Genomic DNA, 26,163 nt, shown 5'->3' with positions numbered 1-26,163 from the left:
CCTCCACTTGATAGATCTTTCTTTGGATCTCATGTAGCCTAAAATCTAGATAGATCCAAAGCAAGGCCGCTAAATCAACTGTTTTGAACAATATAAGGTAGGACCCACACGCCACGGGGGTGCACTGACTCAAGCATTCGTCGAGCAGACACGTGGAAGAACAATGATATGGTAACCGAGCAGGAAACCGAACAAATAACCTAATACCACGTTAGCAATCTTGTTCTTTTTATCAATGAAATGGCAAACTACCCTCGCATGCCATGTGCCATGTGGGTCTCCATAGCAGTATTCCACGTGGAAATACATTAGTGCAAAAAAAAAAAAAAAAAACTAGGGGCGGCCCGGGGAAGAAAAGGGGGCGAACATATCATTTCCCGACTCTAAAACGAGAGAGAGAGAGAGATTTCAGGACTGGAAGAAACAATCGGCAGCAAGGTACGAAGCTTTCCTAGGGTTTTTTTCTCTGAAATTTTAAAACCCCAATCTCTTCAGATTTTGTTTAGGGATTTTTATGTATTTATCCCTTTTTTTCTTGATATGTATGCATTGTACATAAATTTAGGGCTCGTAAGCTTTCCTGAGGAACGAATTCTTCAGATTTTTGTTTCCTTCATCTCGAAAGCTCATTTTAGTTAGATTCTTGTGCTTATTCTCGAATAGCTTGTGTTGTGTTATATTGCTCGTGTTTTAGGGATGAGAAATTATATAAGGAAGATAAGTTCTAGAACACGCATCGATGGTTATGTAAAAACTTAGTTTAGGGCAGCCGAATTTTACTCAATTAATGTTTAGGCAAATTATGTATTCAATGTAACTTGTTTATTTGAAATGGGTTGATTAATATCAATAGGATAGGAGTATATAATTAATTATTTACAATAGAAAAGATTATATCTTATAATTGATAATATAATTTGTAAGGCATGTTTATGAAATAAAGATATTCTGTGTTGGATGTAGAAAGGAAATTTGTAATAAATTGTGTTTTTGTGAATACATTTATTTTTAGGGACGCATTCCTTTTTTTTTTTTTTTTTTACTATTATTGTACATTTGCTTCTTATGAGCTCTCAGATTAACATTTTGAGAATTTCATAGGGAGAATATTTGCCTTTTGATGATCTTCCATGACTTGCCCAAGTACCTCTGTCTATGATTTCTGTTTCAATTTTCCAATCTTTTTACATTTTTTGTCATTTAAGTCATGAAGTAACATTTTCTGGGGTTTTGATGTGTCAGTTTTTTGTATAGCAGATTGTTGGATGTGGAACGGCTGATTTTGCTCTTTCCCATGGTTTCTCCAATCTGATTCTAGAGCCCATATTTTTTTGGTGGAATGAATTAGTTGTCTTCGTCTCTCAAAGACAGAGATGGGCTCTATGGTAACCTTCTACCTTTGTTACTTGGAGAAACGTTACTCTGTTATAGGCATACTACGCTTACGATTGATGTACTATACTACTATGAAATTTACAGCAATGCTGGTGCTGGCTTAAAGATTATTACAGCCTATTGTTTCATGAACTTGACTTGAATCATTAAGGTGGGTATGCTGCATTGTACGATGGACCCGTACTTTTTCATCGTGATTAATAATGATGAAGTTAAATATCTAGGTCATGTTTGGCAACCATGAAAATTTTTCCTAATTTTCTTTGCTTACAAAATGATTTTTTAAGCCATGTTTCTTTTATTTTGATTAATAACAATGAAGTGAAACATCCAGGGCATGTTTGGCAACCATGAATTTTTTTTCTGAAATTTTTCCTTAAAAATGATTTATCCAAGGAGTAACTTCTGCTGGGCCTATATCTTTTTTTTAGGTTCGCTAGGATTCTTATTGGTTGGAACTTCCAGTTATCTTGGTAGGAATTTGATATCCTTATTCCCGTCTCAGCAAATCATTTTTTTTTCACAAGGGATCATGATGTCTTTTTATGGGATCGCAGGTCTGTTCATTAGTTCCTATTTGTGGTGCACAATTTTGTGCCCATTAAAACCAAGTTCATTTCCTTGGAATTTGACTTGAACTTGATGGGATACCGGTGGTGGAATCAGAGCTTCGGCAGCCCTCGGGGGAGGGGGGGGGGGGGGGGGGGGCTTTAAGGCATAGTTAAGCTCCATTTGGTTTAGTGTTCAGTATGTTCCTTATTAGATTAGGAAGAAGCCTCATCAAATAGAGATTTTTTCTTTCGACCATATTTCGATTGTTAATACGGTATATAAGGACCGTTACTACAAGCAGTACTACACCTTTGATTGTGAAATATTGATTGCTTGTTGAACCTTGTGAATCACGTGAAGTAGGATACTCCAAATTCGGGAGTCAAAGAGTTTCATAAAACGTTCTTGGTGGAAAAAAAATGTGAGTGAAAGATCCCACTGAATCGAATTTGGCCCATCAATCTAAGAAATAATGAGAATTCTTGATCTCTCTCAATTCGAAGATCCAGGATTTGAATTGATGTCGTTTCATCGATTCCACCCTTTTTTTAGGAAAAAAATTATGTCAGGTAAAACTTTCTACTCACTTTACCCTTCTCACTTTACCCCCAAGTAAAACTTTCTAAGGTTTTTTGCAAGAAAAATTTACCTGAAATTGTTTGTACCTAAAAAAGGCTATCATACCTTGGAAAAATCATCTTTCAAAGAAAAATATTTAAGGGTTTTTTTATGATTTCCAAACATCCCCCTAGTGAAAATGGATTTCTTGATATTGATCACAAAATTTAGTGTTTACTGGTCAAACATCTTGTGAAATGCAATTCCTAATAATAATAAGTTATTATTATTATTGTTGTTGTTGTTGTTGTTGTTGTTGTTATTATTGTGGTTGTCATCAAAGCCAACATAGATCTTCATATACATCATATCATAGGGATCTTATGCTTAAAAGACAGATCTTCATATACATCATATCATAGGGATCTTAAGCATAAAAGACAGATATTAAGGGTTTGTACAATGGATATAATCGATAGATTTATATTTGACCCATCCATCCCTTCATAATATCAAAATGTTTGGACGCCATTCAGAAATCCAATTTTAGGGCTATCAAAAAACCAAATTGGTGAAAACTCGATAGACTTTTGAACACCTAATGGGCTTTTCATATTTAATTGAGTTTTTCTTGGGTTTTTTTAGAAGTTGAAATGGCTTGACTTGTTGAGTTGCTTGATTACTTGGTTGGGTTTTAAACCCAAGTGTAGGAACAATAGGGATCAAGAGTTTTCACAAGCATATTTGGTTTGTTGACGTTAGCTTATGATGCATATTAATAGACCTTTGTAGAAATAAGATGCTAGAAATGGAGTTTTGCCTGACAAACCTTATTCTCCATCCATTTGTGCATTCTTTTAGTTATGCTTCCCTCCATTTCTCTTCTATAAGTTTTCTCTCTTATTTTGAACAAAACTTTCAGTCATATCCTTTAATTGGAATTTTAATAACAATTACGCCCCCTTGAACTTCTCTACAGTTGCCCTTGTGTTTGTAAAACAGGGGGTTTCCATATGATTTCAAACTATTCCAAGTTCCAAAATGCACTTCATTTTATTCTTTTGATTAGAGCATTCAAGTAAATGCAATTTGTTTGACTCTAACTTCATATATAAATTTCTTATGTGCTGTTAAATAGCACTTATAAAACAGGTGAGTGCATCAAATTTCCAAAATTTTAATATCATCGATTCCTTTCCACAGTACACATATGATTCATGACCATGGTTTGAAATTTCGGTTTCGGCATATATTTCGAACCTAGCCGAAACCGAAATTTCAGCCGAAATCCCGAAATTCGGTAAAGACGCGCGAAATGTCAGTTTTTTTGGCCGAAATTTTGTACTTTTCGGGAATTTCGGATTTCGGTCGAAATTTAAAACCATGTTCATGACATGTAATGTATTTCTTAAATGTTTTCTCCATCCCATCTTCAAGGCAACAGTGTTCAAAGTAAGAGGTTCTCCTTATTAATTGACTTTGTTTTGTTTATGATGTCAAGAAATAGTTAATGCATTTCAGATAATATATCATGTTTTGCATTTCTATTGTTCCGTCAATTGAGAGTCGTGGTGGTAAACTATTGAGAAACATGCTATTTCTTTTGTAGGATCAACAAACAGAAGGGCCACCACCATACAAACATATTGAAAGAAATGATTTCGTATATCGAAAGTAAGAATCTCTGTTTGAAAGAAATGATTTCTTATATCGAAAGTAAGAATCTCTGTTTTCACTGTCACGTCAGGATTTTTTTGTTCGTTTATCTTTCGGTTTATGAGAAGCACAACACATCTTTTATTTTATTCTCATTGATTATTTCTATTGTCAAAGACTTGAATGTTGGCAAAATATTCCATTTCCCATGCATGGATGATTTAAAGGCGACGTTTTAAATTTCAGTTTCGGTTTCAATGGAGTCGCCATTGAAATGGAAACGTTTCAGTTTCGGGTGGAAATCCTGTAAAATCATGGAAACATATAGAAGCATATGCAAATGATAGAATTTAAAGATGAAACTTAAGGAAATGCTAGAATAAGCACAAAAACACACTTAGAAACTATCATATAATCAAGACAACCATCCATAATGGTCTAAAAACATTAAATACCTAATGACATGCACCGTCGCGCATGTCCAATAATTTAGTAAATATCAAAATTCACATGTAATTCGTATAAATATTTATACATAATACATGCACTACATTTCACATGTAATTCATATAAGTATAATTATGCAACACATACTGATATAGTATACCACTATTACACTTATGATTTTGGTTTAATGCATTTTGGTTGTTTCGATTTCGGTGGGGATGGAAACAGAAACATTTTGGTTGTTTTTTGTCGGTTTCGGTGGAATTTAAAACCATGAGAGTTTCATAATCTGAAGTTGAAAGGAAGAATGAAACTAGATTTGTGTGCCGTGGAATTTAAAATCATTGAAGTTTCATATTCATATGACAAGGGCCGCACTTAGGCATGCCATATTTCTGCAAGTTAGCTTACATGCTCGATACGAGTCTTGGCTCTTCCACATTGACATTTGATGTTGGTTAGCCAACACCATGTACGAAGGGTTTGGAGTTTTGCTCGATACGAGTCTTGGCTCTTCCACATTGACATTTGATATTGGTTAGCCAACACCATGTACGAAGGGTTTGGAGTTTTGCTCGATACGAGTCTTGGCGATTCCACATTGACATTTGATATTGGTTAGCCAACACCATGTACGAAGGGTTTGGAGTTTTGACTCTTGACTCTAAACTATTGTGACAGCCAAATATTAAAACTTTAGTTGGACGTGCTAAGGAATGAATGCTTGGCATAATTCATGATGTAGAACTGGCAAGAGGATTGACTACACTACGTCAATCATGATATTTTAACGTCCTTTCCTTTTAAAAAAACAACTAGATATTCTCTTCATGCTTGATGTTCCAATTTGGTTTGAAACTTTTGAATAGACTATAGGTTTCCAGTATCAATTCAGGTATTTTTTTCATTATGTTGATATCAATTACATGAGGTAGTTGTATAACGTGTCAATATTCATATATGTTTAGTATTCATATTTCTTATTATGTTACAATTTTATGATTTTGTCTAGGCATAAGAAGCAGAAAGAGGAGGATATTGCTATATGCTTATGCTGGTATGAAGAAAATGACCATGATAGTGCCTGTGGGGAGAGGTGCTTGAATGTACTCACAAGCACAGAATGCACACCTGGATACTGTCCTTGTGGCATTCATTGCAAGAATCAGGTCATTGTGAAAGCCTATCCTTTTATCTTTTATGCTTGAACCAAGAAATCACATTGCATCATTCTGAAGACCTCCAATGAGGAAAACAAGAAAATTAGTCTCGGTACCATGCATCACATGAGATGATAAAACCAGTGGTGGTATTTCATTGGTGCACGAGATTTGTTGCTATTAAATTGCCTTTTCAATTTATGAAGGGCAATACTTTAGCATCCAAAAGCTTTTTCTGTTCTTCTCGTCATAATATATTAAACTTGTTTGTTTTTTCCCTCTTAATGTTCATTTGTTGCTATAACTGACAAAATAGGTTTGTTTTTCCCCTCATAATGTTCATATATAACTGAAAATAGAATCCTTATTTTACTTCTTTTAGTGTCATTGTTAGAAGAACCCAACTAGAGCCAGGATTAGAGCCGCGTAGATTCCTTTCACCTTCTTCATGAATTTTTTCTAAAGGATTCATTTAGCCGACCCCAACTAGTTTGGGACAAAGGTTTTGTTGAGTTGAATTGAGTTGAGTTTGAGTGTAGTGTCATTGTTAGAATTCATGATACCTGCTTTGAAAGATGTCTGTTGCTTGTTTGCCGATTGTGCCCTACTTCATTTAATACTTGTAAATTATAATGGATGGTGTTTGTGGCATATGGAACTGTGTGATATGTATGTGGCCAATTAGTTATTAGCTTATACAGCACCTTTCTTATTCTCCCATGAATGATTTGCCTTACTTTTGTCATTAAGCATCACATTTGTGCTGTTGACAGAAATTCCAGAAATGCGAATATGCTAAGTCAAAATTGTTCAAAACTGAAGGCCGTGGATGGGGTCTTCTAGCTGACGAAAATATTAAGGTAATTAGTGACCGACCTTGCATGACTTCATCTAATTGCAGCATGTATGTCTGTCATTTTTCTGCACTCTATGACATCATTTTCTTCCATCTGTAAATGACAACTGCTGGCACAGGCCCTGTTATGCACTGTTTGTACTTGTACGGAACAGCTAACATAAAAATAAAAAAAAATAAAAAAATCTCTTTATATTCTTTGTACTTTTTTACCATCTCGGTCTTATTAATGAAATCTTTTACCATTAAAAAAAAAAAAAGCATCGAAGCCATGGCGTGTATGCGGGTGTTTAATGTTTTTAGCTGTCTTTTTTTTTAGTGGCGAAACATGGAAATTTGTTAGCTGTCTTTATTTTGCCACTTTATTTTTTGGGATATTGGTACACATGCTGTGAGTCCTCTTGAAAGAGAAAGGTGCCTTTGGTAACGTGGTGTGCCTGTCTGTTGTCAGATCGTGCGGTGTTAAAACTTAAAATCCAGCAGCCGTGTGTTCAGTTTACAAGGCCTGGCAATGAATTCACCGTCATATGGCTGACTGGCGATTATTAGCTATTCTTGTTTTTTATTTAATATACTCTAAATGTTTAAAGCATTGAATTTAATGTGATCCAGGCAGGGCATTTTATTATTGAATATTGCGGAGAAGTAATTTCATGGAAAGAAGCAAGGCGGAGGTCCCAAGCTTATGAAGCTGGAGGTAAGGAACCTGTTTTTAGATACATTCCTATCCAAGGTTTAAAATTCCAGTTTCGGTTTCGGTTTTGGGTATAGCCGAAACCGAAATTTCTGCTGAAATTCAGTAAAAAAAAGGGCAGTGATAAATCGACGCCCTAATATCTTAAATCAACCCCATGTCTCTCTCTCTCTCTCTCTCTCTCTCTCTCTCTCTCTCTCTCTCTCTCTCTCTCAGCACTGCCCATATGGGGGCAGAAATTTTGGAAAAAAAGTAAATTTCAGAAAAAAAAATTAAAAATTACATTTTCCAGCCGAAATTTTAGATGTATGTACTTTCGGTGTCGGGCCCAACCGAAATCGGAAATTTTGGTATTTCGGCCGAAATTTAAAACCACGTTCCTATCCCCTTGTTTCCAGAAAAGAAATTGTACATCAATGGGTGACTTGCTGCAGGTCTGAAAGATGCATTTATCATCTCTCTCAATGCGTACGAATCAATCGATGCCACTAAAAAAGGAAGTCTGGCTAGGTTCATTAATCATTCATGGTAAGCTGCCTCCAATCATGCGAAGAAATTCTGTAGAACTTTCATTTTTGAAAACAGCGTCAAATCTGCAAGATAATGTTGCAACATATGCTAGCTGATTTGATCTTCATTTACTGATTTTTCTTCTGCAATTTATGAATTTCTGTTAGAAAGGCCTTTTGTTTGATCATTTTGGTTAGGCTACTGATATCCACGTGGCCATGTTTTGATTATGGGATGACTCAATTTGTGTTACACCTTTCTGATTGGCTGCTGAGAGCTTTTTGGGGACTGTAATAGCCTTTGACAACTAGTTAAAACATGTAAAACAAGGTGAGTTTGTCCCATTATCAAAACATGGTATGGCGGACATCAGTCTCCTTTTGGTTAATGTTCATTTTGCATCTAATTTCTACTTTCTGAAGAATGCAGTCAGCCAAATTGTGAAACGAGGAAGTGGACCGTGTTGGGGGAGATTAGGGTTGGGATCTTCGCAAAGCAAGACATTCCTGTTGGAACAGAATTATCCTATGACTATAACTTTGAGTGGTATGGTGGAGCTAAGGTTCGCTGCCTCTGTGGTGCAGTCTGCTGTTCTGGATTTCTTGGGGCAAAATCTCGTGGTTTCCAAGTGAGTTTTCTGTAGAATTTGAAGTGTTGTACTTTCCCAAAGTCATTAAAGCTACCAAATCTGCAATTACTTTTGCAAGATATTATAGTTCTGTAGGATCTGTTTCCCTGAAATCTGGATGGCGGGTGCATTATCTGATCGCTCACTAATATGTTTTATTCTGAGCTCAACGATTTTTAACTTCTAGCAATGGATAAAGATAGGTCCCATCATATACGTCTGTACCTTGGGGTTTGGGGTTTTTTGGGTCTTTTCCTTTTCACTTTTGTATATTGTTTGTCACTTAAGTGACTTAATATAAATAGTGGGCCCACCTTGGGATTAGCACTGAAGTGATAAAGGTACAAGATTCATTGGTTGGGTTTTCTCACTTCATGAACACTTCCCCCCAGCTTCACGAACGCTCTCTTTTATCTGGTTTCATCTTTGCTAATCTAATTGATGTTTTAGCTTTATAACATACCTAAAATTGCCTCTGTGGATAAACTATTGTGAGTACGATCAGTACATATGTTACAGACAGCTATTTTTGTAATGCGGTGGAGAGAGGGAGGGGTTAGGGATCCTCTGGTACTATTTGTTGTTGTATAATCAACAAATCAACAAACATTTTTCTTGAAAACTAAGAAAGATTGTGTTTTCTTAACTCTAGTATTAGTTTCTGTATTAGTTCCTCTTTTTTTGTTTTTGATATATAGATATTACAATGACTTTGCCGTAATAGATATTCTTGTGATGCATATGCAACCCTTAATTCTCCACTAGCTGTCACATCGCCAAATTATAACAACACTGTAAAGGCATAAATACTTCTAATGATAGATTCAATTACAAAATTTGAAAACTACTTTAACAATATATTTGCTGGATCTGGGCCCTTTTCCCTCCATGGCGAAAGGAAAGAACTAATGATTATCATGATGTAATTACAAATGTGGACATATGCAACCCTTAATTTCCCACTTCAATTTACTTGTCCTGGACAACATAACTACTTTATACAACGAAATTTGGAACTAGGCCAAACATTGGGCATAACAACTACAAAGGGAATCTTAAGTTGGTTAAAGTGTTTGTAAACCCATCATATTTATCTCTCTGCGCCATTTAGAGTTCCAAATGTTTTACTATGGGATGTATATTTTGCGTGATTTTTATGTTTCATTATTCAAATTCAGAATTTTATTTCTTTACTTTTTGTGATGTAATGTGTTTTGTAGGAGGCTACATATCTGTGGGAAGATGATGATGATAGGTAATTTTTCATGCATATTTCTGTAGTTTAAATGAGAAGCTTGTAGTATCCATCCATTCACAAATCCTAGTAAGTGTATTGTGGTGCTTCTATAATTCTATGAGATTGTCACTGCCTGCTTTCATGGGTTTTTGTTTCATATAAAAGTAAGTAACCTTAAAGATTCTTCTCAACAGGGTCTTAAGCGTAACCCACGGGATTAGCTACTAGCAAGTAACAAGTAACATGTTGCTAATGCTATTGTTGATTCTTGCAGTATCAGCTGTCCTAAATGCTAAAGACAATGTAATATGTCATGCATATTTTTGTAGTTTAAATGAGAAGCTTGTAGGGTTAATCAGATTTGGCCCTAAATTTTTTGGTACGTTGAAGGCAATATAGTGGGTGTTTGTAGTTTCCCCAATTTATCTGTTCTTTCTTGTTTGAACTCCATTTTTATAGACCTGCAGACAAGTTACTACCCACACAAGTTGCTTCTTTGGCTTTTCATCTTTTCTCCATTTTCCCCATTTTTCCTTTTCTTTTCTCGCTTAGTTATTATCTCCCGTGTTTGTTTAGTCTTTAAATGTCATCCATGGCTTCTGTTTTCTGACACTCAAAAGGTCTTCAAATTTGGGTAGAGTATGATCTCCTACCAAATGAGTTTGATAAATGCATGTTGTGTGGATTTGTTAGGAAAGGAGGGATTTTAGAATATGATCTCCATTAGAGAAATATGCAGATTTTAAGGCCACCCTCATAAACCAAAGAGAAAGAAGAGAATGTATAAGAAGTTAAGAACAACTCAAAAATGAAGACAGATAAAATCACTCATGTAAAACAGATAGAAAGTAGTTTGTTTAAAGTTCTTGTAGATGACAATAAATTTGATGTGGATACATCTAGAAAAGGTTTTAGGTATCGGTTTCGGTTTCGGTGTGTGTTTCAGTTGTGATAGAAATGGAAACATGTTGGTTTGAGATAGAAATTTCCAAGGTTGCCAGGGCGGGAATCGAAAGCGGGATTCGATTCGGGATTCGAAGGCTCCGGGGATGGTTGGAAGCGGGAATCGTGGGTTTGCCAGAGATTCGCCGGGGATTCGTTGGGGAATCGCCGGGAGTCGCTGGGGAGTTGGGATTCGTTGGGGATTCGCAGGGAATCGGGGTTCCTATAAAGTAGGAATCGGGGTTCCCATAAATTGGGAATCGGGGTTCCGACGAATCCGAACCCCGATTCCCAATTTTTGGGGATTCGAATCGAATCCCGAATCGGATTCGCGTTCCGGGGAATCGCGAATCCCCACCTCCAGGAACGAATCCTGCTTCCTTTGAAATTTCTATGGAAATCCTCTAAAATTGCGAAATTGTATAAAAACATATGTAAATGATGGGAATTTAAGATGAAACTTTGAGAAGTACTAGAATAAGCAAAAATACACACCAAAAAACCATCATATAAGCAAAAAAAACTATAGATTTAACAACACCTAACACCTAGTGACAACATTGCCGTGCATGTTTGATAATTCAGTATGTACCACATTTTACTTATAATTCATGTAAACATTTATACATAGTACAAAAGTTACATTTCACATGCAATTCATTTAAATATAATTATTACAGACGTCACATTTCACATGCAATTCATTTGAGGGAGATGATATTTTCACTCCCCCTGCATTATGTGCACGCTCCCCTTATAACCTGATTTGACGTGAAAAGTGGGCAACTTTATGTCAAATCACGTTATAAGGAGAGCGTGCAAGTAATGCAAGGGGGTGAAAATATCATCACCCTTCATTTAAATATAATTATGTAACACATACTGGTAGTACACCGTTGATACATTTACAATTTTAGTTTCGGTTTTCAAGGGGCATGAAAATGAAACGTCTTGGTCGTTTCGTGTTGGGTTTCGGTTGAAATTTAAAACCATTCATCTAGAACCCTAAGCAGAAATCTGGTGAGAGCATCCAGTGCTATGGTACTAGTTTGCAAGAAATAGAAAAAAAAATACATTAGAAGGGGTTGATGTTGCTCTTCTAGGTTTCTCCACACCAAGATATTATAAATGCAAGTGTGAAAGCTAAGTGCTAACAAGAATTGAAAATTGTAATGAGAGAGCGGTAAGGAAGCATATGGAATCAATATGTTCTTTTTTTATTTTATCAGGCAAGTTTTATGTCAGTCCACTATGTTTTCAAAGATCTTGATATTGACTTTTTTTTATCTCAAAGGAAAAAAGCACAATGAAAATTTAGTCATACCATTCAAAATAATAATAATAATAATTTACAGTCATCTTGATGAGCAGATTTTAGAATCAACTATGTTCCTCAGATATTCATTGGACAGCATGGAATACATGTTGTTCTCTGGTATTGATTTTGTCAACTCAACTAAATAATTTCAAGTGATTGATTAGAAAGAAAATCGTTGAAACTTGATTTTCTCAAGACACTATTTCTCTTTACCGGGTTCTGAGTTTGTTAACCCCCAACCTCTTGAAATTATTCATTATGTAGAGTTTTTGTTTGATTCTGCATGTAGCTGTGTCATTGTCTTATTTGGCTTGCATGATGGCAGATACTCGGTTGAGAACATCCCTCTCTATGATTCTGAGGAGGATGGGCCCACGTCAATGCTCATTGATACTATGGATTCCTCGGAAAACGCACCGGACACCCTGGAAAAATGTGATCACCCAATAACAGTTGATAATGGTTTAGAACCTGAGCGTGGTTCTCATCCTGAGGCAATTGTTGTTGAGCTCACGAATTCAATTTTGATGGAGAATACAGTAGTGGATGAGGAAAAGATTGAAATGAGTGAAGATAAAAAAGTAAACTCACAAGATACTCATCTTAGTTTTACACAAAAAAATGCAATGATATCTCGCATCCGTAGTAATAGCACATGCCGGAACTATCACATCCCTTTGTCCAACAAAAGCTCAGCACACTATTCTGGTGGAAAATCAAAACATCTAGCTCAGAAGCAAGTTGATGTGAAACTTATATGTCAACTATTAGCGTTGAAGGAAGCACGAGAAGAAGTTTCCGCATATGAGGTACAAAACATTCTCACATGCAAAAGCCAGCCATGAAATGGCTTTCCACGAAATCGGCTTCTCTCTCTCTCTCTCTCTCTCTCTCTCTCTCTCTCTCTCTATATATATATATATATATATATATATATATATATATATATATATAGAGAGAGAGAGAGAGAGAGAGAGAGAGAGAGGAAAGGGCTCCTGCTAACGTTAGCGTAAAACAAGGTGGGCCTACATTGTTGGGGGGATCTAAAGCATTCATTTGGAAGGCCCTTTCATGGATAGGGTGTCCAAAAAAATTCAGCTCCATTGGATCATCTTAGGGTGTCCATTTGTGGGGTGAAAAAATGGGCAGATTAGTGGACAAACAATATCTGCCACAAATGGACATCCTATGATGATCCAATGGAGCTGAATTTTGGTACACACCCCATCCATGATGGGGCCTTTCAAATGAATGCTTAGGATCAACCCAACAATGTGGCCCGCCCTTGTTTTACGCTAACATTAGCAGGAACCCTTTCCTCATATATATATATATATATATATATATATATAGAGAGAGAGAGAGAGAGAGAAGTGTAGCTACACATACGTGTAGCTAACTTAGCTACACCGACGGCTTAAAATACAGTGGGCCGCATATTGTTTGGGTGATGCAAACCATTCATTTGATGGGCCCTCACATAGATAGGGTGTGCCCAAAAAATCAGCTCCATAGGATCATCCCAACCCTACGATTTGTGGAGGTAAAAATGGACGTGTAAAAATCTTCACAAATCTGTCCATTTTTGCCTCCACAGTTTGAAGGGTTGAGATCATCCAATGGAGCTGATTTTTTGGGCACACCCTATCAATGTGAGGTCCTATCAAATGAATGGTTTGGATCACCCAAATAATGTGGACCCACTGTATTTTAAGCCGTCGGTGTAGCTAAGTTAGCTACACGTATGTGTAGCTACACTTTTCTCTCTCTCTCTCTCTCTCTCTCTCTCTCTCTCTCTATATATATATATATATATATATATATATATATATATATATGAGAAAACATTTCCTACACACTTGTGTAGGTAAGTTACCTACACACTGCCTTAAAATACAGTGGGGGCCCACATTGTTTGGGTGATCCAAACAATTCATTTGGATGGTCCTCACATAGATAGGGTGTCCACAAAAAATCAGATCCATAGGATCATCCCAACCCTACGATTTGTGGAGGTAAAATGGACGTGTATAAACCTTCACGAATTAGTCCATTTTTTGCCTCCATAGTTTGAATGGTTGGGATGATCCTATGGATCTGATTTTTTGTGGACACCCTATCTATGTGAGGACCATTCAAATGAATGGTTTGGATCACCCAAACAATGTGGGCCCCCACTGTATTTTAAGCTAGTGTGTAGGTAACTTACCTACACAAGTGTGTAGGAAATGTTTTCTCTCTCTCTCTCTCTCTCTCTCTATCTCTATATATATATATATATATATATATATATATATATATATATATATATATATATAGGGTTCGGATGATCATATGGAGCAAGCAAGCAGTTGCTGCACTCGAGCGCAGCTAAGCGAGCACAGAAACAGGGTGGGGCCATATTTTAGGTGGGATCCAAAGCATTCATTTGATGGGCCCTTTCATGGGTAGGGTGCCCTTTCATGGGTAGGGTGTCCACCAAAAATCAACTCCATTGGATCACCTTAGGGTGTCCATTTGTGGGCCCAAAAATGGACAGATTTGTGAACAAACAGTATCTGTCCATTTTTGGCCCCACAAATGGACACCCTAAGGTGATCCAATGGAGCTGATTTTTGGTAGGCCCCCCATCCTTGATTGATGGGACCTTCCAAATGAATGGTTAGGATCACTCCCCCCAATGGCCCCACCCCCCTGTTTCTGTGCTCGAGCGCAGCTAAGCCTAGCTACGCTCGAGCGCAGCAACCCTTTTCTCATATATATATAGAGGAAACTGTTGTTGCACATAAGCTCACCAAGCTTATGGTGCGCTTAAGCGCCCAATCACATGGGGGCCCACTTAAGCACACCAACAGTTTCCTCATATATATATATATATATATATATATATATATATATATATATATATATATATATAGTTAAGTGAAGCTACACATACGTGTAGCTAACTTAGCTACACCGACGACTTAAAATACAGTGGGTCCACATTATTTGGGTGATCCAAACCATTCATTTGATAGGACCTCACATTGATAGGGTGTGCCCAAAAAATCAGCTCCATTGGATGATCTCAACCCTTCAAACTGTGGAGGCAAAAATGGACAGATTTGTGAAGGTTTTTACACGTCCATTTTTGCCTCCACAAATCGTAGGGTTGGGATGATCCTATGGAGCTGATTTTTTGGGCACACCCTATCTATGTGAAGGCCCATCAAATGAATGGTTTACATCACCCAAACAATGTGGGGCCCACTGTATTTTAAGCCGTCTACACGTATGTGTAGCTACACTTCTCTCTCTCTCTCTCTCTCTCTCTCTCTCTCTCTCTCTCTCTCTCTCTCTCTCTATATATATATATATATATATATATATATATATATATATAGAGAGAGAGAGAGAGAGAGAATAGAGTTCCTAAGGTGTCACCTCATATAGCTTATATGAGATGGCGCTCACAAAACATAAGGGGCCCACATTTTTTGGGTAATCCAAACCACTCATTTGAAAGGCCCTTAGATGGATATGGTGCCTACAAAAAATCAGGTCCATAGGATCATCCTAACCCTTCCATTTATGGAGGTTAAAAATGGGCAGATTTATGGAGGTTTATACCCATCCATTTCAACCTCCACAAATGGAAGGGTTAGGACGATCCTATGAAGTTGATTTTTTGGGCACACCCTATCTATGTGAGGGCTTATCAAATGAATGCTTTGGATCATCCAAACAAAGTGGGCCCCTTATGTTTTTAAGCGCCAAATCATATAAGCTATATGAGGTGACACCTTAGGAACTCTAAGGTATCGCGCAGCCTGAGCAGCCCTCTAAATACACCATCTCCCATAGTTGTTTTACTCATCCAATTCTATAGGTTATAGTTAGGATTATGGTTATGGTTAGGATTATAGGTTATGGTTATGATTTGTGGAAGTTTAAAATGGATGGCTAGAAATTAGACTCGTATAGATCAAATGGTATGGAGATTGTTTGTTAGGAACACCCTATCTGTGTGAGGTGCTATAGAATGAATGGGTAGGATGAGTCAAACAACATGGAGATGGTGTGTTTATAGTGGCTTGCTCAGGCTGCGCTATAGCTCAGAAACATTTTCCTCTCTCTCTCTCTCTCTCTCTCTCTCTCTCTCTCTCTTTATATATATATATATATATATATATATATATATATATATATATATATAGAGAGAGAGAGAGAGAGAGAGAACATTTCCTACACACTTGTGTAGGTAAGTTACCTACACACTACCTTAAAATACAGTGGGGCCCCACATTGTTTGGGTGATCCAAACAATTCATTTGAATGGTCCTCACATAGATAGGGTGTCCACAAAAAATCAGATCCATAGGATCATCGATTTGTGGAGGTAAAATGGACGTGTATAAACCTTTACAAATTAGTCCATTTTTTGCCTCCATAGTTTGAATGGTTAGGATGATCCTATGGATCTGATTTTTTGTGGACACCCTATCTATGTGAGGACCATTCAAATGAATGGTTTGGATCACCCAAACAATGTGGGCCCCCACTGTATTTTAAGGTAGTGTGTAGGTAACTTACCTACACAAGTGTGTAGGAAATGTTCTCTCATATATATATATATATATATATATATATATATATATATACAAACACCTGCTAACGTTAGCGTAAAACAAGGTGGGCCGACATTGTTGGGGGGATCCAAAGCATTCATTTGGAAGGCCATTTCATGGATAGGATGTCCACAAAAATTCAACTCCATTGGATCATCTTAGGGTGTCCATTTGTGGGGTGAAAAAATGGGCAGATTAGTGGAAAAACAGTATCTGTCCATTTTCACCCCCACAAATGGACATCCTATGATGATCCAATGAAGCTGATTTTCGGTACACATCCCATCCATGATGGGGCCTTTCAAATGAATGCTTAGGATCAGCCCAACAATGTGGCCCACCCTTGTTTTACGCTAACGTTAGCAGCTAAGCTAGCTGCTAAAGTTAGCAGGAACCCTTTTCTCATATATATATATGAGAAAAGTGTTGGTGCGCTCAAGCGCACGCCCAAAATGGTGTGCTGAAGTTGTTAAAACGTTTCCTATTGGTTCCTGTATGTGGGACCCAAACATTTAGCGCAATAGGAAACGTTTTAAACAACTTAGGCGCACCATTTGGGAGTGCGCTTGAGCGCACCAACACCTCTCTCTCTCTCTCTCTCTCTCTCTCTCTCTCTCTCTCTCTATATATATATATATATATATATATATATATAGAGAAAACATTTCCTACACACTTGTGTAGGTAAGTTACCTACACACTAGCTTAAAATACAGTGGGGGCCCACATTGTTTGGGTGATCCAAACCATTCATTTGAATGGTCCTCATAGAGATAGGGTGTCCACAAAAAATCAGATCCATAGGATCATCTCAACCCTACGATTTGTGGAGGTAAAATGGACGTGTATAAACCTTCACAAATTAGTCCATTTTTTGCCTCCATAGTTTGAATGGTTGGGATGATCCTATGGATCTGATTTTTTGTGGACACCCTATCTATGTGAGGACCATTCAAATGAATGGTTTGGATCACCCAAACAATGTGGGCCCCTACTGTATTTTAAGCTAGTGTGTAGGTAACTTACCTACACAAGTGTGTAGGAAATGTTCTCTCATATATATATATATATATATATGGGATTTGCTAGGGAGCATCGCAAAAGGTATTTCGCGGTTGGGCTGTCGCATGTGAGAGCGGCCACCTCAGATGAATTAAATGAACAAGACAACATCTGAGCCTGTGTGGCTGCTGTCACATGCAACAGCACAGATGTGAAATGCCTTCTGCGATGGTCCCTAGCAAGTGTGAATTCATGATGAGTATGAATTCCGCGAAATGTCTTGTGCGATTGTATACACACGTGTGAATTCATGATGTGCTGCATGTTTACAAATCTTCCATCCAACATCCTGTGATTTTGTATGGGAATTTCGTAATCCATATTGTTATTCATTTCTTGGCCTTGTTTTACTAGTTTGTGACATAACTGCATTACATTGAAACTTCGAGCTGCTGAAATTTTATAGCCATTGCAGGAAGCAAAGAAACTGGCCACCTCCCAACTGGATTTGTTGTATGATGAGATAAGGCCGGCCATTGAAGAGCACGAGAGGGACACCCAAGACAGTGTGTCCACGAGTGTTGCAGAGAAGTGGATCGAAGCCAGTTGCCGTAAACTCAAAACAGAGTTCGATCTTTATTCTGGCATCATCAAGCATGTTTCCTGTGGTATTCGAAGGACCCGAGCTGAAGCTATTCTTGAAGGAGAAGACAATGAGAATGAGATGAAACATTCTAAAATAGGTGAGTGAAGCTTCAAAAGGAGGCTTTTCGGCCTTATTTCATTCATTAATTGTTCAGATTATCTAACAAAAATGCTTAGGAGATATGATAGATATCTGAAAAATTGCATGGTATTCTTTGTGTTGTTGTTTCTTGCATCTCATCTTATTGTTGGTTGCACACCGAATTTTATCCTGTTTTCTACATGACAGCTCTCGATTTACAATAGAGATTATGACCTCGGTACAAAGCCTTGACCAGTTGAGCTAGTTCCAACCCCTAAATATGGCAGCAATTTGGTTTTGGAGATAATTTGTATTGATTTGGAAGGCCTCGATTGATTGATGCTTATGTACTTCTAATAGGCCATGAACTATATCAAATCCTTTCTCAATGAATCCCGTAAACAGTGATCCAAATTTTTTTAATGGGTCCAGATGTAGACCAAAGAACTTGAGTAATCGATCGACACCAGCAAATGAAAAGATAAAGAAGTATCGTCAATATCATTTTCTACAAGAGATGCTTCATTACAACACAACCTCATTGTAATACAATGACGAGGTTACTACTGCTCTCTTGACTCCCAGATTGTTATCAACCGTTAGTTGGATAGGCCTTTGAATATCTCTTGCTCAAAATTAAAAATCAGGCAAATGATTCAATCCCAATTTCCAATAACGAGCATTCTCTGTCATTGAACGCAAGTCATGGTCTATTTGGAGCTTTTGAACCATCTTCAATGACAAAATTACTTATTAGTTGTGTCAATAATTAGTGTTTCTAGGTCAAATGGACGATCTAGCACAATCAAAGGTGGTACCCACTATGCTGTAAGGGCCATGCCCATTTATATAATGGTGAGGTTGTGCCCTACTGAGCATTCCTCTCCAAGTACCTGTTGATTTTATATCAACACAAGGGAGCAGAATTATGATCTCTCTCAATGGCAACATATGGCTATATCAACGATAGTAAAAATCCATGAAATTTATAGAAATCCATGAAATTTTTGCAATCACTTTTTTAGCAATTCTTTTTACATATTAAGTCACCAAATTCATACCCGTTACTCTTTTTTATATATACTTCTACAACAAATTGCCAAAATAATTTTATCTTTATAAATGTAACACATTTTCCTTATCTCTTACTCGGGAATTAGATGAGCAACTTTCACACTTACTGGGGAATTAGATGAGCATTTCTTCTTGGGCTTAGGTTCATCAAATAGCTAGTGACTATGAGCCATCCACTTAGGTCTGGACCCCCCATGCAACACTTCTACAACAAAATACAGTAGCTCCAGGTATCACCTATAGCTGAACCCATTGCTTAAAAACTCCCCGAGTCGATCATCAACTCACCAAGTTAACCTATAGCCTCCTCCGTCCCTCGGAACAAACAAGGGGACTCAATTTTACCTCAGCTGAGTTCCATTAATCGTTGACTCACCCAACTCGACTTCCTTTTACCATGGTCTGAGTTTTCATCTGGATCCAAGTTTTTAAACATAGACCCAACCGTGTACAGTACAACAATAACCATATATCATCATAAAAGGTATTGGTTTTGCTCAACATACTAGTAGGGAAGTCAGAGAAAAAGGTTTAATGAAGAAAACTCAGTACACATTACTGGACTTCCAGCTGTGGTACATTTACAAAAAGAATCAACCCAACACTAAGATTCACAAACCTCAACTAACAATCTGTTACACAATACCAAGAGAAAGAAAAGTGTAGATGCCTCTTTCATCCTTACCTTCTCCAACAGTTAACACAGGCCTACTTCCTTTTTAAGTAAATTGAATTTGAACCCCAGAAAGGGTAGCACATTACCTGGAAGAGGCATCAACTCTCACCACAACATAGGTAAATCTTTTAATGGGTCAAAGGGTTTCACCAACAAGTGCAACCCATTAAGTAAACATTCAATTCTGAGTGTGTTGTCTCTGCGTGTAAGACCGTAATTCACAAGAAACTAACCAAAATACAATCAGCTTACTGGTGTTCTTCCTTCATGGCAAGAATGTCCGGAGAGATCTCCCAGCTCCCACTTCTCCTACCCCAACTAGAGTGCCGTGCCTCTGATCTAACAATGGGAGCTTGCTGCGAACCCAGAACAAATTCGACCTCTGAGGCTACACTATTTGGCCCATTGCTGCTTCTCTCATGCATCTCCTCATCAACTTCTTCAAAGTTATGGCGCTGGGAAATCTTTAATAGATCCCCACCTAGCTCTAGATCATCCTCGACTTTTGGCCGTGGGTCTACAGATGCATAATCAACTTCTGTCTCCCGACTTCGAGACACTGGAGGTTTTGATACCTCCTCTTGTACATAAGAACGGAATTTGTTTTTTGAAGGCGGTATCCTGGTGCAGAACACTTCTAGAAAATTATTCACACAACCCCGGTCGTAGACATTAAGTCGGTTGTCGGCTCTGTATCGAAAATTCTCGTATGTAGTCTGAACAATTGCATAAGCATGGAAATTGTAATATCTGATTAATGTAGTTATATCAAAGATGATCAATCAAGAAAAAATGTATAAGGATGGGATATGCATTATGATGACAATTTGCATTATGAAGAAGAATGTTCTGCAAGTTGGTTGTAAGGATTGGATATGCATTATGATGGAAATTTGCATTATGAAACACTCATGAGGTTTAAATCAAGTTTGATTTGTTCTCTACACGATTTGGGATCCAAGCCTGGCATATTAGTAAACTTATCATGCTTTGTGACAACAGAAGTGCCATTTCTGTGCTTGTATAGTGGTTGATCAAAAGGTCCAAAAAACATAAAAATTGACTATAATTTCATGAAGGAAAGTAGAGGCCGAAAATAATAACCAGTGTTTCCTCCTCAAAGCAAAAGGTCTTTATAGAACTCAACATAAATATCTCGACAGACAGTTTTTGATGTTCATGTCCACATCTCAGCTCAAGGATATCCGGAAGCTAGCATTACTTTTTTTTAGGGTAATATCAGAGAAGCTGTTCTATTATGTTGTTTATTATGGTTTATCTATCACACGTTATGTAGTAGGATATGTTAGTCATTTTACCCAGACAAGAGACAACCACTTGTATAAAACATGGAAAATAACATAACAATTGCCAGCCTCTGAATTATATTAAGTGTGTGTTTGGATCTAGCGAAAAGAAAATTATGAAAATAACATTTTCCTGGAAACATTGTTTTAGATTTTTTTTTCTGGAATTCTTTGTTCAGCTGTTTGGAGCCAATAAGCACAAACAAAAAACTCAATTGAACTTCTCAAACAGCTTCTTTGCAGCTTCTAGTGGAATATCCGCTGTCAGACTCTCAGTCAATGATTGCATCACCGGACAACGATTACATCACCTTCTTCACGGTTGCAGGAATACCTTCTAGCAAATATCTGCTGCCAGATTCTCAGACAGAGTTTCCGGCAATGGTGTTCGGACTTGCAGGGGCCAGTCGGCGAAGAGGATAGAATCCACCGCCTATGATGGGAGATTTGGAAGAGTCTTTATACTGTAATCATCTTTTCCTATGGGTTTCTTTCTTCTTAGAAGAAGGTGATGGCATTGGAGGAAGAGCACTTGGAGTTGGGGCTTTTTGCATCCCATGATTTCTTGTCATGCTTTCTCGCCATGAAAACCCTTGCCATGAGATATACGAAATGCAGAGAAGCTTAAATAGACTACGATTTCTTGCCATGAAAACCCTTTATATGAAAACCCTTTCCATGAAATAGATCAGATACAAAGACCCTTAAATAGAGAAGGTGATGGCATTGGAGGAAGAGGACTTGGAGTTGCCCCCATCCCGCGATTGCTTGCAATGAAATAGATAACATACGGAGAAGCTTAACAAGAGAAGCTCGGTCAGATTTCTTACAGGATTTCTTGTCATGATCGTCATTCTGAGGGGATAGGGATTTGCAGGATGAGGATCATGGTTTTAAATTTCCACCAAAATTGACACGAAACAACCAAAATGTTTCTGTTTCCATCCTCACCGAAATGAAATCTCAATGAATTTGTTCCACTTCATTATTTCAGACGAAATTTCAAACAAAAATTCGACCGAAATGGTCTAAACGACAAAAAATAGAAAGATGCTCTACACTGTATAAAGCTATTTTGTTCGCAAAACAAATAAAAATTCTGCCCTAATTTACTATAAATCGAAAACATAAAATAACATACTTAAAAGTTTCAGGCTGAAACCCGTGGATGTCATTGCCGTCATCGATGCTTCGTTTTTGTTGCAGGCTGCTACCATTATTAGTGGTGTCACCCTGCTACTTCCGTTGCCGTCAACTGTTGCAGGACCACCGTGTGGAGGTCGGTGCCACGAGGAGAAAGGAAGAGGCGAAGGGAAAGAGACAAAAAAGGAAAAGAAAGGGGAAAGCGTTATGGTTTTTAGAACGAGTAAGGTGATCGACTATAATATACTAAACGTGTTTCTTTTCCATTGCTATTCATTTTTCTCACAGAACAACTTTTCTATGGAAAATATTTACTAGAATAGTTTCTTATTTTTTACTAAGACCTTGTTTGGACGGCTAGAATTTTCTGTAAAAGATAAAAAATTTCAATATTTTTCTGCTTTCCGTGGAAATTTTCTGAAAAACTCTATAATGGAAAACCCTAAAAAGTTAGGATTTTTTTTCTGAAAAATGTATTTCTTTGATTTTATTTTTGATAAGGAGATGTTTTTCAACCTTTGATTTGTTGCATTTATAGACAAATTATCATTTGGATGTAAATGATACAAATAGTGGCGTCAATACCAATTGCAAAGGTAGAAAACAATTAAGATATTTTATCTTTGTCAATATGCTTTGTGGGCCCATCCTAGTTGAACTGAAGGTGGGCCCATTTTCCATTTCAAAGCGAAGTGTTACGGGAATTTCAAATTTCAAAACCTAGGCATCATACAAATGATGAGTATCTGACTAAGCAAGGAAAGGGAAAATATTTTTTTTGTAAGTCATTTTATTTTGGATATCATTTCATTTCATTAATGTAGAGAATGATATTTGGCAAGCAGCATCATTGGACTGCACACCAAAGTGAAAATATTTTATGCATACAATGTCAGCATGGGACCAATAACACCTCGTAACTCTGTGTGGTATTGACATAGAATTTGGGTCCTTGAAGAGATGACTGGTCAATGTACTTCATCACATTATACTTTTGTATTGACTTTACTCTCCCAAATGTGCGACCAAGCATGTCACTAGGTGTTCGATGTGATTACGTCATTACGGATGGCGTTCTTGCTTATGTGATGGTTTCTAAGTACATATTTGTGCTTATTCTAAGCATTTCCCGAAGTTTCATCTAAAAATTTCATCATTTGCATATGTTTCTATACATTTCCGTGAATTTACAATATTTTCACTGAAACCGAAATGTTTCTGTTTCCGTGCCAGCCAAAACCGAAATTTAAAACCTTGGGGAGGGTTTGGAGGAGAGAAGGGAGAAAGAAGATAGAAACAACAGACTTGAGATGTTAACAACCCGATTTTTAGGAATTCTGAGCTTTTTTATTTGGAAGGGGTAGAGAAGGCTGATTTGGAGCTTTTTGATTTCTTGCCGAATTGATTTTCTTCTTCTCCTGTTTTCTTTGTTGTTGTTTTGTCTTACTCTTTTCTTGTAATTGACCATCTCGGTCCTATAAATGAAATTTGCTTGCATTCAAAAACAAAAACAAAAAACAACCCGATTCTTAGGAATTTTAATTTCTCAGGGAAAAACACTACTATGAGTAGGTTTTCTTTTTTCCTTATTTATTGATGAATGTTCTTTCCCAAAAAAAGAGAAAACCTCATTAAATGTGATAACCAAACTATGGAAACTAATATTATAGAGAATTTTTTTTTTTTTTTTTTTTGAGAAAATAAAATAACTAGATCCAAACATATATGCCCTAAGGGAGTTTGTGGTCTGGGCACTATAATGGGAATCAGTATATCGCTTCATTTTAATGAAGCTGACTCTCCTTTTCTTCAACTTATGGATGTCAGTCATTGTGCCTAGATGTGAAGCCTTTTTTCTTTTTCTTTACTTCTTTTTTTTTTTTGAATGATAGATGTGTGGTCTTTTCGCTGTTGCTTTTTCGTTTTTTTAAACCATAACAGATTTCACTGACAAGAAAAAAGAGCTAAATTACATAAAATATGACCAATTGGATCATAGTAAGTGTCGGGGTTCCACGCAAAAGCAATAGTCCCACATCGGACATGTGAAATGGATGTGGATGGGTTATAAGGGAATGGGCACCCTCCCTCTAACAGCTAGCTTTTAGGGGCGAGTTCTACCCGGTTAGATTCCCTACAAATGGTATCAGAGCTAAGGCGTGGTAACTCCTGGGAAAATCTCGGTAACCCCGGTGAGCCTCCGAGGACAGTGGAATTCCCTCGGAGAAGATCTCGTGGTTCCCACGTTGCTGCCGCGTGGAGGGGCGAGATGGTCCACGTTGCTTCCGCGTGGAGGGGGAGATTGTTGGGGTTCCACGCAAAAGCAATGGTCCCACATCGGACATGTGAAATTGACGTGGATGGGTTATAAGGGAATGGGCACCCTCCCTCTAACAGCTAGCTTGTAAGGGGGAGTTCTACCCGGTTAGATTCCCTACAGTAAGAACACGACCCTGAGAGAACTAAAGGTAAATATAATCTAACTAGGTAAATGATCCTCCATGACTAGATTTTGGGGTGCAGTTCAGGTTGGTTTTGAAGAATTCGGGTTGAGCCTTTACCATAAAATCGGGAGGTTGATTCCAATTCCTTGAACCCAACCCCACCCAAATTGCAACCCTACCAACAAGAACCAACCTCTGAATTAGCAAGCATAGCTTTCCCATAATTTTCCTTAATTGATTTAGTTGTGTATATTTCTGAGCAATCTTACAGCTTTCAGAATGATTCATGTATCAATTGATTGTGGCTTGTGTTTCTCATTTTGGGTCTATATGGAATCTGTCAAAGTGATTGTGATGACTGTTTGTTGTTTTTCTTGTGTCAAAGCACCAGTAACCAGCTGGTGAAGAGGAACTTGAGCACTTTGGATTAGAGTATTTTGTACTCTTAAAAAGCCTTCCAACCTTTTTGCGAAAGGCAATTTCACAGCAGATCATCCTCTTTCAACACTGTTTCTCATGAGTAAGGATTGCCCTTTCGCTATCTTGGAGTTATGTGACTAATAATGGAGGCCCAAAAGACATGAAAGCACTCATGGAATTCCCCTAAACCCTTATCGTGTGCTAAACCTGTTTTGAAGAACATGAAGGGGCTTCCTTATCCCTTGTCAAGTGTCACACAAGTCAAAGAAAACCCTAGTGAGGAAGGGTATGGAGGTGTTTCTCACTCTGCTTGGGGTTCATAATTCATATGTGATGGCCCCTTGATATCGATGGCTCATTTATTGGCACCGAAAGACACTCCTTTTTGGCACTTCATGAATTTCACCCTTTTACCAAATGCCCACTATATATTAAGATTCTCCTTCAATCATCCAATGGGTTGTGAGGGAGTCTTTCCATACAGGGAGGACGCAAATATTATATGCGATTTTGTGGTTCGTAGCACCTGACGTTACATTTACAAGCTTGCATATTCATAGAAAATAAAATAATGTGGTCGCAGAGTTGGCCAATCTAGGAGCTAAATTATTTTGGTAATTTCTACTTTCCACTATATGGTGAGAAATTTCAACAACTTTTCTTAACAATGAAATCGCAACAAATTGATTGAATAAACATGCAATTTTTCTAGGAACCATTACAAGGAGGATATGTTGGAAGCTGCTTCATGATAATTCAAAATATCATAAGAACTCTCAAGGAATTGAAGGAATCTGAAAGGAATAA

At 37.4% G+C, this 26,163-nt stretch overlaps 2 protein-coding genes across 5 annotated transcripts in view; one reads left to right on the top strand and one right to left on the bottom strand.

The window, feature by feature from the left end:
- Positions 1–300: 300 nt before the first annotated feature.
- Positions 301–21,787, top strand: ASHH1 (SET domain group 26). Of its 4 annotated transcripts, none has more exons than XM_077385279.1 (12): positions 301–438; positions 1,243–1,385; positions 4,115–4,179; positions 5,621–5,777; positions 6,542–6,628; positions 7,237–7,321; positions 7,753–7,846; positions 8,258–8,456; positions 9,677–9,711; positions 12,279–12,762; positions 18,041–18,308; positions 21,582–21,787. In XM_077385279.1, the coding sequence occupies exons 2-12, from the start codon at positions 1,374–1,376 to the stop codon at positions 21,770–21,772; spliced, it is 1,677 nt and encodes a 558-aa protein (XP_077241394.1). In that variant the 5' UTR covers positions 301–438; positions 1,243–1,373; the 3' UTR covers positions 21,773–21,787. The 4 variants fall into 4 exon arrangements, with proteins under 4 accessions (XP_077241394.1, XP_077241397.1, XP_077241395.1 ...); XM_077385282.1 differs by lacking the exon at positions 21,582–21,787 and adding an exon at positions 18,500–18,711; XM_077385280.1 differs by having other exon boundaries at positions 323–438; positions 1,258–1,385.
- LOC143881937 (protein S-acyltransferase 8-like) overlaps positions 19,873–26,163 on the bottom strand; it is a 25,766-nt gene continuing 19,475 nt past the window's right edge. Inside the window, exon 5 of the mRNA XM_077385283.1 lies at positions 19,873–20,758. Within this exon, the coding sequence (XP_077241398.1) occupies positions 20,291–20,758 (468 nt within the window). The 3' untranslated portion in view covers positions 19,873–20,290. The remainder of the gene's footprint in view (positions 20,759–26,163) is intronic.

Source organism: Tasmannia lanceolata, unplaced genomic scaffold (assembly GCF_043159265.1).
Source record: "Tasmannia lanceolata isolate RefF3 unplaced genomic scaffold, GAP_Taslan_0.1 ptg000007l, whole genome shotgun sequence".
Lineage (NCBI taxonomy): Eukaryota > Viridiplantae > Streptophyta > Magnoliopsida > Canellales > Winteraceae > Tasmannia > Tasmannia lanceolata.
This window is presented reverse-complemented; position numbering and strand designations above follow the sequence as displayed.